The sequence below is a fragment of the Pristis pectinata genome, chromosome 21 (assembly GCF_009764475.1).
Source record: "Pristis pectinata isolate sPriPec2 chromosome 21, sPriPec2.1.pri, whole genome shotgun sequence".
Lineage (NCBI taxonomy): Eukaryota > Metazoa > Chordata > Chondrichthyes > Rhinopristiformes > Pristidae > Pristis > Pristis pectinata.
Window position 1 is genome coordinate 3,286,679 of NC_067425.1, and position 20,280 is coordinate 3,306,958.

Sequence of the window (20,280 nt, forward strand, 5' to 3'; positions counted from 1 at the left end):
GGAGGAGACTTTTTTTCCACAAGGTTTCTCTGTTTTGCTCATTGAAATTAATTCTGCTGTTGAGACTTGGCATTAGATGTTAATCCAGTAGCCCAGTGGAGGAGGTATGTAGTGCAGCACAAAAAGGCAGGAAGAGGAATGTTTAACCTAATTACTAAACGTGTAAGGGAGAAATTTGAGCCTTGTGCAATGCCTTTGAAGACCAAAGTGGATACACTTTCTGGGTTGAACGTTGTACTTTGTTTTCTCGCCTGCATCCAGAAAGCAGAGGCTCAGCTGGCTTACGAGCTGCAGGGGGCCAAGGAGCAGCAGAAGATTCGACAGGAAGAAATCGAGATCGAGGTGGTCCAGCGCAAGAAGCAGATCGACATTGAGGAGAAAGAAATTGTCCGCATGGACAAGGAGCTGATCGGGACGGTGAAGAGGCCGGCAGAAGCAGAGGCATTCAGGATGCAGCAGATTGCAGAAGGCCAAAAGTGCGTGTGTGATGTGTGTCCCCATTACTGCTTTCACTTAGTAGATTTACTTCATGTTAATGAAACTCTCGTGGTGTACCTCACCACAGGAGTTGTCTGCAGCACAAAGTGCAATGTATTTCTGTCGTTTCTAAATCACAGCTGGGTCACAACAACAGGAGGAGGCCATTCTGCCCATGCTGCCTGTTCCACTGCTATACTAGCTCATAGTGGATGTATACCTGAGCTCCATCCAGCAGGCATCTCGTCTCTCCACTTTACGTATACCCCACCCCACCCCACCCCTCCTGGACCCACACGCTAACAGCTGGGGAAATGCATGAATTATTCCTTAAGTAATTTGAAATCTCATCAATTACAGTTGAATGATATTTTTGTTTACAACCTGCGAACCAAGGATTGTTGACTTGAGTCCTGCACCAGATACTTGAACACACAAATCTAGACGTGTAGAATTCTGTGCTCTGTGGTGCCAGGCAGGATGTGAAACTACCGCCCGTGTTGTTCTGAGCAGCAACACAAGGAAACGGGAGCAGGAGTAGGCCACTCGGCCCACCATTCAATATGATTATAGCTGATCTATAGTGGCTTCATCTCCTCTTCTGTACCAGTTCCCCATAACCCTCAATTCCATAATCTTTCAAAAACATGTCTACCTCCACCTTAAATACTTTAAATGATCTAGCCTCCACAACCCAGAGATTGCAGGTGAAAAAATGTCTGCACACCTCTGTTTTAAATGAGCAGCCCCTTGTAACTATGTCCTCTCATTTGAGTCTCTCCCATGAGTGAAAACATCTCAGTATCTACCCAGTCATGTCCCTTCAGGGTCTTGTATATCTCAGTAAAGTCAGCCTTGTGGTAAACTGTGTGCAGTACTCCAGGTGTCCTCACCGACACACTGTACAATTGTAACAAAACTTCCCTATTTCTACACTCCGAGCCCTTTGCAATGGCCAGTATGCAGTTTGTCCTCTTACTCATTGCATTTTGTGATTCATGCAGCAGAACACGTAGATCCCTCTGAACTTGAGCATAAACATTAAATTCTCCCACTTTAAGTATTCCCCACTCCCCTTCCCCACCGTGCTCCTTCTCCTCTTCCCTTTCCTAGCCTAACTTTTTTTCTACATTCCCCCATTTTTTTCCTCTCTCTCCTTGCCTTTGACCCATTTCCTGGGGGATCTGCTCTCCCCTCCTCCCCTGCACCTGCCTAGCACTGACTTTTACCTGCATCTACCTATCACCACCTTGTGCCCACCCCGCCTCCCCTCTTTTGTCCACCTATCACTGCTCTGCTTTTCCCTCCTATATATTGAGCTTCCCTTTTTCCTACCTTCAGTCCTGTAGAAGAGTCCTGACCCAAAACGTTGACCGCCTGCTTTTCTGCACGGATGCTGCCTGGCCTGCTGAGTTCCTCCAGCATCATGGTGCTTTCTGAACGTCACTCATTTGCAGTCTCATTTGGATGACAGTCTGCCCTTTGATTCACCTTACCACATTCCCCACATTGAACTCCATTTGCCAAGTTTTTGCCCAGTCTCTCACTGTATCCTGTTGCGGAAGTTTAATATCCTCATCACAACCTGCCCTTCCACTGCGAGCAGGAGCAATCACCCGGTGTCCTGCCCACCATCTTTTGTGAGATCTTGGTGTGTGTGAAATGGTTGCCCAACCTCCCACTTTAGATCAGTGGTCACACTGCAAAAACTGCTTAATTCCCAGACATCCTATGGCAGTGGAATGTGCTGGGCTAACACTGGTGGGTCTCGTGTGTCTGCAGAGTGAAGCAAGTTCTGATCGCCCAGGCTCAAGCTGAAAAGATCCGCAAGATCGGAGAGGCTGAGGCTTCTTCTATTGCAGCCATTGGAAAAGCCGACGCTGAGAGAATGCGATTGAAGGCGGCAGGTTATCAGCAGTATGGAGACGCAGCCAAGATGGCAATGGTGCTGGATGCCCTTCCCAAGGTAACTTGGCTGGTGTAAAGATGTTTCAGGAAGACCAGTGCAGTAGGGTTTCCAAGTTGTCAGTGGAGCAGGTGAAGGAAACGAGGGGAAATAACTTGATTCAGGAGGGAAATAGATCTGCATTTGAAAAGGGTGAACAGGCTGGGGAAGTGGGATTAGCGAGAAGAGCTGGCATTCACTCAGTATCAGAGAGTCTCCTGTATTCATCAGTCACAGTCTGAAACTGAGCAGTAAATATGTTGGATGTTCAAGTGTGCTCGCTGATTACAAAGCTGTGCACACTGACAGCACGTGCAAGGGATTTGGGTTGGTGTCGGATGAGCAGTGTCAGAGTTCCTTCCAGTAGTTTTAATGCCATGTGAGTGTGTGAGCCTCATTCTCTCAACATCCATCCAACAGCACTCAGTCGCTGTTGTCTATGGGCTGTGGCACTCCACAGGGGCAGTTGGAGACTGACCAGAGAAGTGGGGATGGAGGAAGGTTTGTGCCATGGTGTTGCTGCTTTCTATTCATGGTAACCTCTCTGTCCCCAGATTGCCGCAGAGATTGCAGCTCCACTTGCTAAGACGGATGAAATAGTGATTCTTGGAGGAGACAGTAACCGTGTAACATCGGAGGTCACACGTCTACTGGCTGAGGTCCCTGCCTCTGTCCAGGCTCTCACAGGGGTTGATCTATCAAAGGTCAGTGCCTCGTCCCTTTCCAGTGATGTTGTACAATGCTGTAAATGTGCCTGTTTAACCCGTTGTATGTTCAGCCATTTGATGGCAGAGAACTTCACTCGTTCAGTCAATTGATACAAGAGTTTTATGGAATCACAATGGATCACAACAGGAGGCCATTTGGCCCATCAAGGTCTGTATCATGCCACATGTAAGAATAATATAGCTGGTCCCACTCTCTCCCCATAGCCCTGCACATTCTTTCTTTTCAGTTACCTGCCCACTGCTACAACAGAACCTGCCCCCACTACTACCTGTGGCAGTGCATTCCACACCACAACCTCTGTTCCAAGGAGAACAACCCCAGCTTCTCCAGTCTTCCTATATGACTAAAGATCTTTATTTGGAATAATTTTTAATAAAACTCTTCTGCAACCTTTCCAAAGCCTCTTTTATCTTTAAGTGTTGCACCAAGTGTTGCAGTACTCCACTCATAACCATAAAGTTCATCTCTGTTCTTGTATTCTCTTTTTATAAAACCAAGAATACTGTATGCTTTTTTAAAGCACTTTTTAACCTGCCTGACCACCTTCAATCAAGAATGTACACATACTTCCTAGATAACTCTGTTCTTGTGCCTCTTCTAGAATTGTGTCATTAATCTATATCAATTCTTATTCTTCCAACAAACACATAGCACTTCCCATTACTCAGCATTAAATTTCATCTGGCACCAGCCTGCTCTGTCTCTTGGAAGTCTATGACTGTCCTCACAGTTCGCTAAAGCCTCAAGTTTTGCATCGTCTGCACATTTGGAAATTGTTCGTTATTGATGTAAAGAAACCCAGTGGTCCTGGTACTGAACCCTGGAAAACTCCACTGCAGTTCTTTCCAGTCTGGAAACCACCCTTTTTCACTATTGTTTCTTGTTACTTAGTCAATTTTCTATGCAAGGAATTTATTCCATGGTTTTCAATTCTGGTGGCAAGAATGTTAGACAGTGAAGATGGTTATCAGGAATTAGAGGGATCTTGATCAGCTGGGTAAGTGGGCCAAGGAACGGCAAATGGAGTTTAATTCAAATAAGTGCAAGGTATTGCATTTTGGGAAGACGAATCAGGCTAGGACTTTCACAATGAATGGTAGGGCCTGGGGAGTGAACAGAGGGACCTATGAGTACATGGTTCCCTGAAAATAGCATCACAGGAAGACAGGGAGGTGAAGAAGGCTTTTGGCACACTGGCTTTCATCAGTCAGGGCATGGAGTATAGAAGTTGGGATGCTACGTTGCAGTTGTACAAGGTGGTGAGGCTGCGTTTGGAGTATTGTGTTCAGTTTCGGTTGCCCTGCTATAGGAAAGATGCCATTAAATGGGAAAGTGTGCAGAAAAGATTTACAAGGATGTTGCCAGGACTCAAGGGACTGAGTTATAGAGGGAGGTTGAGCAGGCTGGAACATTTTTCATTGGAGTGTAGGAGAATAAGTGGTGATCTTATAGAGGTGTATAAAACCATGAGGGGCATAGATAGGGTGATTGCACACAGCACTTTACCCAGGGATGGGGAATCAAGAACCAGAGGGCATGAGTTTAAGGTGAAAGGGGAGAGATTTGATAGGAACTTGAGGGGCTATTTTTCACCCTGAGGGTAGTCCATAAATGGAATGATCTGCCAGAGGAAGTAGCTGAGGCAGGTACAATAAAATATTTAAGAGACACTTGGGCAAGTGGATGGATAGGAAAGGTTTAGAGGGATATGAGCCAAACGTGGGCAAATGCGACGAGCTCAGGTGGGTATTTTGATCAGCATGGACTGGGTTGGGCCGAAGGGCCTGTTTCCATGCTCTATGACTCTGTTACGTGGGACATTATTAATCACCTTCTGAAAGTCCAACTATGCCGCATTAACTGCAATTTCTTCATCGACTCCCTGCTGTTCTTCAGAAAATTCCAAGTTACTTAGATGTGATTTGCCTATAACGAAGCTGTGATTGCGGTTACGTAGTTGTGTTTTATTGAGGGATTATTGGGTGAGTTTGAACAGAAAGGTAGGAATCCTAGGCTCATCAGTTATGCTACTTTTTCCTCTAGGGCGAGTTCAACTTGCACTCCAGATTGGGAGCAGTTAGACTATCACAGCTTAAACTTGAAGATCTGAAGGAGCAAAAACGTGTGGAAGGTGTTGGAAATACTCAGCAGGTCAAGCAGCATCTGTGGAGAGAGAACTAGTAGCAATGTTTCAGGATGACATGTTGCCTGGCCTGCTTAGTGTTTCCAGCATTCTGTTTCTTAGCTCACATTTTACTTTTTGAGCAGCTGTTTCTTTAAATTAAACCTCTGCTGTGTGTTTAGGTATCAAAGAGCTGCAGGAATTGTTCCTGAAGCTGTGCTCGCTGAACTGTTTGAAGCATCACTAGAGCTCTAATCAGAGTGCAGGTTCTGGCTGTTCAACTCCTCTCTCAATATTACATTCTCTTTCTCTCCTAGGTTCCTTTGATCCACAGTTTAACCAATGCCCAGGCTTGATCATCAGAGACACAACTTTGGAATGTGCCCCCACAGAAAGTACTACTCCACAGATCTGCACCTCAGAATACTTGTTTAAGGATCACCTTTTCTACGGATAATTTGTGTGATTTTCCTTTTTAAATTTTTTTTTGGTTTTCTTTTTAACCTCTGGTGCCTTAATTTAATCTGGTTCAGAATATTGATCAGTTTTTTTAAAATAATCCAAATTTTCAATGATTGGTTTTCATTTGTTGTTCATACTTTGCTTTCAGGGTACATAACACTTGTCCATGTTGCAGGTTGCCTAGAGGTGAGTTGTTCATCCAAACAATCCATCAGCCTTATGTAAAGTTGGCTTTTTGAAACTTTCTGCAGCTTCCTTCCTTTTTCTTGTTTCTCGATTTCAGCGCCTAACCTAACCTGGTGAGGCCAGTCGTTCCTGTACTCAGCTTCTAATTTTCATGTGGAATACCTAAACTGATTTCCACTAACCTTCAGAGGACACTGAACTCTTGAAGTGCCTTTGTTAAATTTAAGCTACTCCCTGGACATTCCAAGATCTCCCTGACATATCCTGCAATATGGACAAGAAACCAAGCAAAGGATGACAAGTACTGAAAGAGTTGAAAGCTCCAACAGGCCAGATGTATTTTTGCCCTGCCCCAATGTCACTGGTCTAACTTGATCATGGAATGGTGATACCAGGGGACATAGCTAATCCTGGATAGTTTCCTAATGATCGTCTTGGAATGAGAGAGAAGTGACTTGTTGCAGTTGGGTGGTTGAGGATGTGTAGAGGATATTTTTGGAAGTTCTGCAGGACTGATATTGGGTATGGTGTGAGATTGTGTACATTAAAATTGAAAGTCACTGTGGGGATTGGTATAGGGTACACAACCTGCAAAAAATAAAGTTTATATATACTAAAAAACATTTTAGTCTCAGCTGTTGAATGTCCCATGTACTATGTACGTGACTAAACCACGTGCGTACCTCAATGTGGTCTCCAGTTTGATTAATAATCACCTTTAAAAATGTCCTCTACACACCAGTGATCATATCCATTTGGATCTCTGCTATTGACAAATACAAATGTCCAGCGGAGGTGATGGGTTACTGGTTGTTGCCTGTGGAACTACAACACAGATGCAACACCTCAGGTTGCAGAGAGCTGTCAATACCATTACACTCCCAACTAGTAGAGCTAGAAAACAACTTCACCCCCTTCCCTGCATCTTTATTGGTAGAAGGATGGTTCCTCAGCCACGGCCATGGGGAGTAGCCAGGATACCTGGCTATGGGTCATTTACCAGAGTTCCATATTTGTGACTGCGCAGAGTACGTTTACCCTGAAGTGAATCCACCAGTGGAGTCCTCTAGTGACGCACCTCAACTTACAGTCTGAAGTGAAATCGCAGAGTTCAGTTTGGAGGCTTTGATGCTTTTTAGCCTCGTGTTCACTGGCTGCAGGATAAGTTTGCGATTCTCTGGGTTTTTTCCTATCTTGTGCTGAGGAATGGTCGGTAAGAGTCCAAAAGGACTGAGGTTGTTTTTACCACTGAAGGTGGCAGATTCCCTCACCCAAAAATTCCCTCGCAGCAGCTAAACAACGTTTCTCCAATTTATCAAAGTCTTAAATTCAAGATGTAAACCAACCAGCTTGGATGAAATCCACCTCCAGACTGCATCAACTCAAACATTAACACATGTATTTTAAACTAATGAGTGGCTTTGTTGCAAAAGCAGTGTATTGTCATGCACACCCAGCTCATTGCAGCATGTGGTGCAGTGTGATTTTAATTTATTAACTGCCCTCGCCAATACAAATAGTTTCCTACTAGTTTAGTGTAACCTGAAGTTTCCAGTCTCAATCTGAGAGATTATTGCAAATTCTAGAAAGCCATTTAAAAGTTATCCTTGGTGTGTGAGCTTGCCCCCCACCCCCCCCCCCCCCCCTGTCTGAGTGGCTCTAGGAGTGGTGCAGGCTGACACACCAACCATCAGCCGGGTGCTCCACGCGTTTCTTGTTTTTTTTCAAAATGTGTTCCTGAAACAGAAGCCTTAATCCACAGCTCAGTCACAAAGGAGAGAAGAACAGATTTTTAACCCCAATGGACTTTGTTTCCATTACTGTGAAGGAACTTGTTACAGTGTCATTGTGACATGACCTTTTCTGATTCCAGGTTTCTCGTGTGTTCCATTTCTGCCCTGATCTCCGGTACAATGGGGATGAGTATCATAAAGCAGCCTTTGGCTCTGGGTTAAATAGATCTTCTCCAGCATGGGGAAGGTAGGGACTGACTGTGGTCCCAGGTGTGTGATGCTGGCTGTTGGGTGTTCAAAGGGCACAGTGAAAAGTTTGATCTGTGCATTCCCTTCCCCTTTGGGAAGTCCAGACCAGCTTTAACTTTGCACTTTAACCTCTGACTAGTCCAAATTCCAACACCACTGCTGAGCCAATGGGATGCTATTAACTGGACTGTGGCATGTACAACTAGCCACACTTTTTTTTAATGCGTTGACAATGTAAACTTTTTTAAATTAATTTTACCATATTTCTTTCCTGCCAAAAATAACTTTGATTTGTTACAAATGATGCATCTGTAAAAAATGAATCAAAATATCTGCATTGAAAACTTTAAGTAGAAAGAGGAGCGAATGTGGTATATTTAATATGTACTCGATAACACCTGTAGAATTAGTGGTACAATTATGTATACAGTAGGAAGTAATTCATGTAATCTGTTTTTGAAATTGAATGGCATCCATGGTAATCTCTCAGTGAAATATGATAAATACTGATATGTTGGCCCAAAGCCTTTTCTCTTCATTCAGTCCAACGAATGGAAGCACTCAGCAGGTCAGGCAGCAGCTGTGGCAAAATACAAGGTTATCAATTTCAGGTTGAGGACTTTTCACCAACACTGAAACTGGATCCACATCACTAGTTAAGTTCTCGCCCCATTGTGTTAACCAGCATCACAAGAAGTGGTCATTAAAATGGTGCTGTTTGTGGGAGCTTGCATTACCTTTGCCTGCAAACGGCACTCAAAAGGTGCCGTATAAATGCAGGTTTCTCCCTCGTACATTGGTGGGATTGGGCACTGGTGAACAACAGATTCTAACACGTAAATTTAGGGGAATCCACATTTCAGCAAGAAACAAAGCTCCAGAAAACATTTCCTGCTGTTGATGAGCACATTGTACATCTGGTTGCTGACTAGTAACTGATGGTGTGCAGAGATCAGACACATTTGGTTACAGAATTGATGCAGATTATTTAAACATGAAGTAAAACCAGAAAATGTTGTAAATACTCAGCAGGTCAAGCAGCATCTGTGAAGAGACTTAAACTCAACATTTCAAAGTTGAGTTTATTGTCATGTGCACAAGTCCATGTGTGCACAGGTGCAATGGAAGACTTACTTGCAGCAGCATCACAGGCACACAGCATCATATAAGCAGCATACACAAGGAAAACATAAAACAAATCGTACACAATTTTTAACAAGAAAGAACACAATTTGAACCAAAAAAAAAACAATGTCCATTTTAGTGCAAAGTGATGAAAGTGGTCACAGTGTTGCTAAACTCTGGTGATTAGGGTAGTGCTGGTTGGTTCAAGAACCAAATGGTTGAAGGGAAGTAGCTGTTCTTGAAGACCTGATGACAGCTTAAGCATTTCCTGCTTTTAGTCCAGATTTTTCAACATCTGCAGATTTTTTGCTCTGTGATTAAACCTGGGACAGTTTGCATTTCAAACTTCAGTGTGAAATGTAATCTATAGAAGGTAACATAGAGATGGCACTCAGAAAACCAGGCAGAAGCTTGTAATGTGTTGTGTGGATGTTTTTGTAGTAACAGTGCTTGCAGAGATCTGAACATGGGAGTAGGAAACACTTGGCTGATAGTAATTGTACAAATAATAAAGTAGCACAAACTATGAATTGGGTCATTTGGACCTGAATAATTAAGAGGAATTGAATAAAGGTGCATAAACTAGATATTAATGAATGTGCAGCAGAATGTGAACTGTTGAGGTGTTAAATTAATCTGCTTGTAGAGGATTGGCATTAGAAGATTCAACAGTACAAACCCAGCACTAGAGATCTGCTTTAAACAGCTTGCGCATGACTCAAGGCTGCAATACCTGGTTCATTTTAAATCTTTTTTTTAAATCTCCTTTCAGTCAGAAGACAATAAATAGTTGTACTTTCAACCTTTACAAAGATAACCTTTTTAACTGAAAAACTGTGCAAGGCTGGGATCTCAATATGATGTTTGATTTTCGCAACTTCTGTAGGCTTCCTTTGGAGGCTTTTATTTTTTTCTTTTTCAATCCTAATTTCCACCTTTCGCTCCAGAGAAACAAATCTACTCAGAATACAGCAATGGCAGACAAGATTGGAAGCACCCCCTTAAACCCCAAACCCTTTCCACCATCAGCAGGGCACAGGTAAATAGTGTGATGGAAGACTCTCTACTCCAGTCTCCAGGACAAAGCCATCCACCACCCAAAACATTCATTCCCTCCAACAGCAGATGCACTGTGCACCACCTACAACATGCACTGCAGATGTGTCTAGATAATTCCAACATCTCCCAGACCTACAGCCTCTACCACCAGCTTTGGCCTTGGTTTAATGCTTGGGCTAATGAATGCTGGAAGCTGCTCGTTGTGGTGAACTTTACATTATACTGAATGTTTTGCATCTTACTGAACTAACACTTCATCGACTCATACAGCACAGAAACAGACCTTTCAGCCCAACTGGTCCATGCTAACCAAGATGCCCATCCAAGCTAGTCCCATTTGCCCGCACTTGACCCATAACCTAAATCTTTTCAATCCATGTACCTGTGCAACTGTCTTTTAAAAGTTGTTATTGTACCTGTCTCAACCACTTCCTCTGCCAGCTCATTCCACATACATACCACCCTCAGCTATAAAAAGTAGCCCCTCAAGTTCCTATTAAATCTCTCCCCTCTCACCATGAACCTATGCCCTCATATTGTATACATCTCTACAAGATCACCTCTCAGTCTCCTATGCTCCAAGGAAAAAATTCCCAAACAGTCCAACCTCTCCCTGCAACTCAGTCCCTCAAGTCCTGGCAACAACCTTGTAAATCTTTTCTACACTCTTTCCAGTTTAATAACATCCTTCCTGTAGCAGGATGATCAAAACTGAACATCTCACCAGCATCCTGTAAAACCACACCAAGACCTCCCAGCTTCTATACTAAATGCTCTGATTGATGAAGGCCAGCGACCCAAAAGACTTTTTCACTACCTTGTCTACCTGTGACTCCACTTCCAGGGAACCATGTAGCTGAAATCCAAGGTCCCTCCGTTCTACAACACTCTCCAGGGCCCTACCATTCACTGTGAAAGTCCTACCTTCATTTGATTTTCCAAAATGCAACACCTCACACTTATTTGAATTAAACTTTGAATTGTGGCAGCCTTTGGAAACGTCTTTATAATCACTTCACCACTGACATCCTCACCAACTTTCCAATTCATTCATAGGACACAGACATCACTGTCAATGTTGTTTATCGACCATCCCTAATTGCATCCAAACAGAGAAACTAGTTAAGAGACAACCACACTGTGGGTCAGGAGTCACATCTCGGCCAGACTAGGTAAGGAGCAGCATTAGTGAACCAGATTTTTACGACAGTACATCGGTTTCCTGATATCATCACTCAGGTTGGCTTTTTAAAAAGGAACTTCAGATTTATTCCTTGAACTTAAATTCCCCATCTACTGGGGTGGGATTTGAACTCCTGTCCAGGTCTCTTGGAGGGGGTGGTGGGTGATGCCCTTGTAATCTGTTGGTGTAGCTCCTCCCGGCAATGGGGTTGGCCAGAACCCTGGAAATCTAAATGTTTGCAGAGCCCTAGGAAAGGTTTGTGAGGGACACAATGGCTCCAATGTCCACCTTCTGTACGGTTTGATTCTATGGTACTGTAATAGCGTTCCTCCATCAGACCAGGCAAAACCACCCCAGGAGATGGGGAAAGAGATAGTTCCCTCCCCACAGGACAGCAGTCTTCGCTGGGTACTGAGTCTTATCCCAGTGTTGGTGAGGTGATAGTGGTACAGCAATGCAGAAATGAAGAAGGAGAGGTTAGTGGATAGGTCTTCTTTTCCAAACACTTGTTCTTCCTTATCTTCATGAGGACTAAAAGGAAATTCACCACAAATGTGAGCCGACTCTTGGTGAGACCAGGGGGCAACGTCTTGATGCTCAGGCTGTGGTTGTGCCGACAGGGTTTGGAGGAAGAGGAGTGTGTGGAGCATGGACACCTGCCCAGACTGCTGGTTCCTGGGCTGTGTGGGTTACAGCAGTTCCACCTGGGATGTGTTCTGGTTGGATGAGTCATGACTGAGGTACAAACACTCAGGCCACATCCTTGCATGGTCCACTTGGATCCTTCTGCTCCTTTGAGCTGGAATCTGGCCCAATATTCATGAAATGTTACAAGTGACATTTCTTTGTAAGCAGGGGCTGAGTTATAGAGTCATAGAGCAATACTGCATGGATACAGGCCCTTTGGCCAATGAGTCCACGTTTTTGTCCAGCTAATCTAAATTTCCTGCATTTGGCCCATATCCCTCCAGGCCCTTCCTCTCCATGTACCTATGCTTCTTAAATGATACTATTGTACCTCCCTCAACCACTTCCTCTGGCAGCTCATTCTATATACTCACCACCCTCTCACCCTAAACCTATGCGCCCCCCCCCCCAGTTTTGGACTCCCCTATCCTGGGGAAAAGATTGTTACCATCCACTTCATTTATGCCTCTCATAATTTTAAACACTTCTATAAGATCGCCCCACGTTCTCCTACGTTTCAAGGAATAAAGACCTAGCCTGGCCAACCTCTCCCTATCACTCAGGCCCTCTAGTCCTGGCTACACCGGAAGTATTCAGCCACCTTCTGAATGTTGACCCCATGAGCTCCACTTTCTCATCCCTCCTCCCCCCAACCTCCTCCCGTGACCACTGTAAAACCTGCCCTCGTACTTCAGAAACTTTGAGCTCTTGTGTCATTCTTCATTCAATTCCTCTGCAAAGTGAACCTTGTGGGAGGTCCAATTACCAAGCAATCAGGTCTGGTCCCTCCATGATCCATTCTCTAGCTACACAGCTCATTAGAAGGTGAAGAGACTATAGTGATTTTGCCCACAGATGAAGAGTCATTATTTGCCTCCATTCCAATTATCTTATAACTAATAAAGTAGTAGAATTGGTGACTTTACTCCTGAGAAATTCTTTTCCCCAGGTGTTGCTGTGAGGGGTTTCCCACTGGTTCGTCTTCAAGTCCTGGGCCCCAGCGTGCAGTTCCCCATAAGATGGAGTGGTCCGATCATTGGGGGAGAGAGTCTGGTGAAGATGCTGCGGCCAATGCCATTCAGTCCTTGGGGATTTGGCACTAGGCTCCCACACAATGTTTGGGTGTGTTGCTGGTAGCATCAAGACAGTCTTGGGCAGGATGGTACCAGTTGGTCCTACAGCCTCTGGTCCAGAGGCAGGGAGGGAAATGGCCTGTCCTTGCCAGTGACCATTGATCTCTCTCCCTCAGACCATTGTTCCCTCACCAGATTCAGAATAGTTTATGGTCATATACACCAGGGTGCAATGAAATTCTTCGCTCACATGAAGCTCGCAGAGTGAACAGTATACATGGTAATAATAAATACAACAAGCACAAAACAGCAGAATGGTGCAAAGAGGGGTAGTGCAATCTGCCCAGTGACCACTCCCCATTACTACTTATTGACCACTCCCTCTCACTGTCCAATGTTCCCTCCCCATCACTGCCCGTTGACCCCATGTTGATGGAGACACGAGACACTGCAGATGCTGGAACCTGGAGCAACATAGAAAGTGCTGGAGGAACTCAGCAGGTCAGGCAGCATGTGTAGGGGGAAATGGGGAGTCAAGGTCTCGGGCCGAGACCCTTCATCAGGACTGGATCAACTGTTTCTCTCCACAGATGCTGCCTGACCCGCTGAGTTCCTCCTCCCACAGTTTGTTTTTGACCCCACGTTGATGAGTGGCTGCCTGTGTATGATAAAAGGGAGAAGGGCTGTGCATGATTGTGATGCCTCCCATTATCAAAGAGCCTGCTGGTGTTGGTCAGTGTATGAATGGGCCAGTTGCCAGCATCTGTGACCCTGGAGTCCATCAGGAGTTCAGACCTCATGTGAGGGATGGGGAGAGACCTAGAAGTGTTGTAAGAGACACCCTAATCGTGCTGGGTGTGAGGTGAGGAACAAGGTTTCCAACCCTACGCCCTTTAATTATAATCATCAACTCACTTAAACAGCACCTTCCGAGGTGCTTCACAGGAATTATCATTGATCTAACCCATCACAAGTAGCACAAAGGATCCAAAAAGGCAAAGGATGGAGGGACGGGCAGGATCAGGGAGAGAGTTTAGTGGGCAGTGTTCCATTCCTCGCCAGGATGTGACCCAGCCCCAAAGGGAAATCCTCAGCTGATGAACTGTGATCTGTGGAAACTGATGGTTCACAGGGCAGACAGCTCAGGGACAAACAGTCTGCTGAATTCCCAAACTATGACCTCAGCCGGAGGTGGCACTGAGCACAACACAGAAACATCACTGCACCGACACTTTGGCTTGAAGGACACGTCAGGGGTGGACAAGCCTGCTGGGCCTCGTCAGGAGAAACAGCCACTTCACCAAGGCTGGGAGAGGAGGGAGAAGAGATTGTAATGGGTCAGCCTGGATCACAGATAAGATCTTTATCAATCACATGTACATCGTAACACACAGTGAAATACACCTTTTTGCGTTGAGAGTGTTCTGGGGGCAGCCCGCAAGTGTCGCCACACTTCCGGCGCCAACGTACATGCCCACAACGTCCTAACCTGTACATCTTTGGAATGTGGGAGGAAACCGGAGCACCTGGAGGAAACATACAAACTCCTTACAGACAGTGGCCAGATTTGAACCCGGGTCGCTGGCACTGTAATAGCGTTACACTAACCGCTACACTACTGTGCCTGCCTGCCACAGGGTTGAGGAAGAGAAACAGAGATACCTACAGGTCATTGTTGCGAGGTGGGTGGGTTTGCCAGGAGAATATTATCCATGGCTCCAATCTTATTATTGCACCAAGACTTTTTATCTTTTTTCTAACTCCTGTGATTATATATTTCCAAACATATTTTGAAATGTTCCTATGAATCTTAAAGCTGCCTTACAAAGTGCAGAGATCCCAGCATCTGCAGTCTCTGTGGTTCCTTGCAAAGTGCAGATCCTTTTTCTTTATTTCACATTTTACTTTTGTTAACCTTTGGATTTCCTTTTTCTCTTTCAGCCAGAGAGTGGTGATGGAGGCTGTTGGGCCCATCGACCATCATGAGCCTCTGTCAAGCAGTAGCCCATTCCCCCTGCCGTTTCCCTGTAACCCTGCAAATTATTTCTCTCAAATGCCGAACTTGTTCCCCTCTGAAAGTCCCGAGTGACTCTTCATAGCTGCAAGTGACACAGTGGGTAGAGCCGCTGCCTCACAGCGTCAGAGACCCGGGTTTAATCCTGACCTCGGGCGCTGTCTGTGTGGAGTTTGCATGTTCTCCCTGTGACTGTGTGGGTTTCCCCCGGGGTGCTCCAGTTTCCTCCCACGTCCCAAAGACATATGAGTCAGTGGGTTAATTGGCTGCTGTAAATTGCCCCTAGTGTGTAGGTGAGGGGGTGGAATCTGGGGGGAGTGGATGGGAATGTGGGGAGGATAAAATGGGATTAGTGTAAAATTAGTGCATATGAGTGCTTGCTGGTCAGCATGGACCTGGTGGGTTGAAGGGCCTGTTCCTGTGCTCAATGCCTCCGCCCCCAGCACGGCACTCAGTATATCAAAAGTCCACGAGAACAACAGTCGTGGATTTTACATGAGAGAGAGAGAAAGGAGGGACACTGTGATGGAGTGAGACCGGGAGAGGGGAAGGAGGAGCAGAAACACCAGCACAGAGCAGTGGGACCGAATGGCCTCTCTCCAAACTATTAATTCTGTGCAGTATCTGGTGTAACAGGCAAATAACACAAATCACAGCCTTCCACTCACTCTATAATTGTGGCCTCCAAATCAAATAATCACCAACTTGGTTTGAAGATTGTAAGTGTTTATCACACTCGCTGTTTACAACTCCTTCCTCTCTCTGTAGTTCCCCACTGAGAGGAGTGACTCAGAGGGCAGTGGGCCACAGATTAGTGAAAGCAGGATGAACCCAGATTACTATCAGAGTGTTAATGGGCATTGAGCCAATGTGGGAGGGGCTGAGGCAACAATTTAAAAATCTGTTCCTCAGCCACCGTTCTCACAGCCTGGAACAACTCTGGCTCAAGGTCAGGTTGTCGATGATCAGCAGGCTTTCTGATGCTTCTCTGTTCTCTTTGTAGGACGTGTAGGTAAGACTGAGAGGGCCAGGCTCCCTCTGTAGGAAAGGCGAATGGTTTTTGTCAATACATATCCCTCAGACATCAGCTCTGGTCAATTTCACATAGCTGTTTGTGGGATCTCTATGCACAGTCTGACTACCTTGTTCCCCACAAGATGTCAGTCACTGCACTTCAAAAGACACCTTATTGGATGTAAAGTGCATTGGGGTGCTTTTTATTTTGAGGATCTGGGTGTCAGTGGCAAGGCCAGCATTTATTTCCCATCCCTAATTGCCCTTGAGAAGTTGAGGGCCATTCACCTTTTTGAACCACTGCTGTCCTTCTGGTGACGGTGCTCCCACAGGGGAGGGGATTCCAGGATTTAGACCCAGAGATGATGAAGGAGCAGCGACTTATATCAAAGGCAGCACAGTGCACAACTTGGAGGGGAGCCTGCAGGTGGTGGCGTTCCCCTGTGCCTGCTGCCTTTGTCATTGGTTTGGGAGGTGCTGTGGGAGTAGCCTGGGTGGGTAACTCCAGTGCATTTTGTAGACAGTGCGCACTGCAGCCACTGTGCAACAGTGGTGGAGAAGGGAGTGCTTAGGGTGCCGATTGTGGGCTGCTTGATCCTGGATGGTGTCGAGCTTCTTTGAGAGTTGTTGGTACAGCATACATCCAGGCAGGTGCTCCATCACACTCCTGAGTTACATAGAATCTAGAATAGTACAGCTCAGGAACAGGCCCTTCAGCCCGCCATGTCTGTGCTGAGCATGATGCCGAATTAAACTAATCCCTTCTGCCTGCATATAATCCATATCCCTCCATTCCCTGCATCTTCATGTACCTATCTAAAAGCCCCCTAAACACCACTATTGTGTCTGCCTCCACCACCACCCCCGGCAGCCCAGTCCAGACACCCACCACTCTCTGTGTAAAAAACTGGCCCCGCACATCCCTATAAACTTTTCCCCTCTCACCTTAAAGCTATGCCCTCTAGTATTTGACATTTCTACCCTGTTGTGCTTTACGTAAAAGGTGCTCTAGAAATGTGAATCTTTGTTTACACCAGCCCAAGGTGAGCAACACACTGTTCACGGTGTGAGCAGATGAACTAAGTCCCTGCTCTACTGCTGTTTGGCAAACCTGGATTAACAGTGACCCCTGGAGCTGCTGAGGTGGCAGTACAAGTGGAGCGGCCATTCACACCAGACTTCCTCAGGGAGACACAAGAGACTGCAGATGCTGGAGAAACTCAGCAAGTCAGGCAGCATCTGTGGGGGGGAAGTAGACAGTTGACATTTTGCATTAGGAACTGAAATGTCCACTGTCCATTTCCATCTACAGATGCTGCCTGACCTACTGAGTTCTTCCAGACTTCTTTAGGGTTCCCTTGAGGCTGAGGATGACTTGCTCCCTCTTCCTCTGAGGAGTGGAAGACGCCCATGCTCAGATCCTTTTAATGTGGGGTATGTGTGTCCGTGCTCAGGTGTGCCAAGTCTGTGCCTCAGAACCTGGTCACCATTTAACTTGGACATCCTTGCCGTTGGACCTGACGGTGCGGCAGTTAGTGCTCACTCTCTGATCACCCTCTCCCACCTCCTTAAACCACCAGTGCACAGACAGGGAGAGGAGAGGCCAGTGTAAGTTAGCGAGTGACGGAGTGAATGTGACAGACACCCATTACTGAACATTATTAAACCTGAAACAGCCAAGTCATAGCGAGCAGAGGAACAGGAAACCACTCAGCCCCACACGTGTGGGATTGAACACCAGATGTCTTAACTTATGTACACAATCAATAAAATGGTTCATTTTGCTAAATTTAGATATCTGTGAAATAATTATTATCCTTGGTCGAAAAGTGGCAGCTGCTGTGTGTACAGCAAGATCTCACAAGCAGTAACAAGAGATACAGCGAGATTTGTTATTAGCCACTTTGGTTGAGAGATAAATTTGTCGCCAGATCTTCTCCTCACAGCCTCTGATCTGTGGCTCACTCTGTTACACCTTTGACTGCCAACTCGCCCCCAGCTCTCCCAGGTCCTGCACCAACTCTGCCTGCCCTGTTGGAGATGCTGGCTTTTGGATCAAGCATTAAACTCAGCCCCTTCTACCCTCCAGGGACACCAGAGAGACTCCCTCCCTTGTCTGATAAATGCATTGGGATTTTATGAAGGGCTTGTGGGATCCTCCTGTGCACACACCGGCTGCCACATGTCCTACATTCCAGGAGTGACCATGCTTCAACAGGTCCTCTGCTAAGAGCTCTGACACCTCCACAGCTCTGATGGAAAGTCTACACCTGATAATCCCCAGCAGTATTCAGCTCCACCCTGACATCGGGACATTGAACTCCTGCTCCATACTGAGTGCTCAGAGTCGCAAATTCTTTTGAGTATTACTTGAGAACCACCCCAGGGTCACTCAGAAGGACACCAATCATCATCAGGCTGGGATACCTAACGACTTAGCCAGGATCTCCAGGTTGACAGGTTTCAGCTGCATCATTTAACTTAACTTCATTAACATTAAACCTTGGGGAGGGATTAGAGCAACATGGTGGGTGCTTCTGCTTCACTGGAAAAGCTTCCCTCACAGTTACAACAAGTTCACCACAGCACTAATGATAATAGCTCATTGAATAGACATCGACGAGATCGGCTGGAAAAAACCAGCTCCTGGACTCCACCTTCACTTCAGCCGTGACTCAATGGTAGTGAACTGCCTTCTGAGCCAGAGGTTTCTGCCACATAGTCTCACTCCAAGCATAGAACAGTACAGCACAGGAACAGGCCCTTCGGCCCACAATGCTTGTGCTGAACATGATGCCGATTTAAATCAATCCCATCTGCCTGCACGGGGATAATTTTATACACTTCTATCAGTTTGGCCCTCAGTCTCCAATGCTCCAGAGAAAACAATTCAAGTTTGTCCAACTTCTCCTTACAACTAATACTCTCTAATCCAGGCCAACATCCTGATAAACCTTCTCTGCACATCTCCAAAGCCTCCACACCCTTCCTGTAATGCACTGACCAGAACTGCACAGTGCTGCAAATGTGGCCTAACCAAAGTATTATAGAGCTGCAACATGACTTACCAACTTTTATACTCAGTGCCTCAACTGATGAAGGCAAGTATGCCGCATGCCTTCTTTACCACCCTATCCACTTGTGTAGTCACTTTCAGGGAGCTATGGACTTGCCAAGACCCCTCTGTACATCAATGCTCCTAAGGGTCGTGCCATTTGCTGCTCTTGTATTTGACCTCGTAAAGAGCAACACCTCACACTTGTCCAGATTAAAAACTATCTGCCATTTCTCTTCCCACACCTCCAACCGACATATGGCAACTTCCTCACTATCCACAACTCCACCAATCTTTGTGTCATCTGCAAACTCATTGATCAGTCCACCTACATTTTCATCCAAATCAATTTGTTTACATCACAAACAGATGCCCCAGCACAGATCCCTGTGGAACACCACTGATCACAGACCTCCAGTCAGTATAACACCCCTTCACCATTACACTCCATCTTCTATGGCCAAGCCAGTTTTGAATCCAATCTAACAAGTTTGTATGGATCCCATGTGCCTTAATCTTCTGGATCAGCCTAACACAAGGAACCTTGTTGGAAGCTTTACTAAAGTCTCTGTATACAACATCCACTGCCCTGCCCTCATTGGCCATCTTCAACAATTCCTTGAGCATAACAATCCAGGCTGGCAATCCACTGAACTGAGCGCCACAGGGGCAGTACTAATGTCGATTGGACAAAATGTTAATACGAGGTCCCATCTGCTCTGGGGTGGATGTAGAAGGGCAGCAACTTCATTGGATGTAGAGCACTTCAGTGTAGTTCACTTTTTGTCATTTCTGCTCCTGTTGTATTGATGCAAAAATGATGATGAAGATTCTAGAGCCACTGCCTCCTGAGCTTATTGATACTTTATCCAAGAGTGAAGTGTGAGTGACTGCCCTCAACATCAAGGCATTGACCGAGTGTGGTATCCAGGAGCCTGGGTAAAACTGAAGCCAAGGCGCATCAAGGACTCCAGTGGATGGGGTCAGACCTTACACAGAAGATGTGGGTGTCAGAGGTCCATCATCCTAGCCCCAGGACATCACTGCAGGAGTTCCTCAGGGCAGTGTCCTGGGTCCAACCATCTTCAGCTACTTTATCAATGACCTTCCTTTCTTCACGTTCAGAACTGGGGATGTTCGCTGATAGGTGTACAATGTTTAATTCAA

At 45.8% G+C, this 20,280-nt stretch overlaps 1 protein-coding gene across 4 annotated transcripts in view; it reads left to right on the forward strand.

Annotated features, from left to right (window-relative positions):
• Positions 1-8,421, forward strand: part of LOC127581461 (flotillin-2) — a 101,806-nt gene extending 93,385 nt beyond the window's left edge. For all 4 annotated transcript variants that reach the window (XM_052035909.1, XM_052035908.1, XM_052035911.1 and 1 more), the window contains 4 exons: positions 262-476; positions 2,260-2,443; positions 2,977-3,126; positions 5,591-8,421. In XM_052035909.1, the coding sequence (XP_051891869.1) occupies positions 262-476; positions 2,260-2,443; positions 2,977-3,126; positions 5,591-5,629 (588 nt within the window). In that variant the 3' untranslated portion in view covers positions 5,630-8,421. The remainder of the gene's footprint in view (positions 1-261; positions 477-2,259; positions 2,444-2,976; positions 3,127-5,590) is intronic.
• Positions 8,422-20,280: the final 11,859 nt, after the last annotated feature.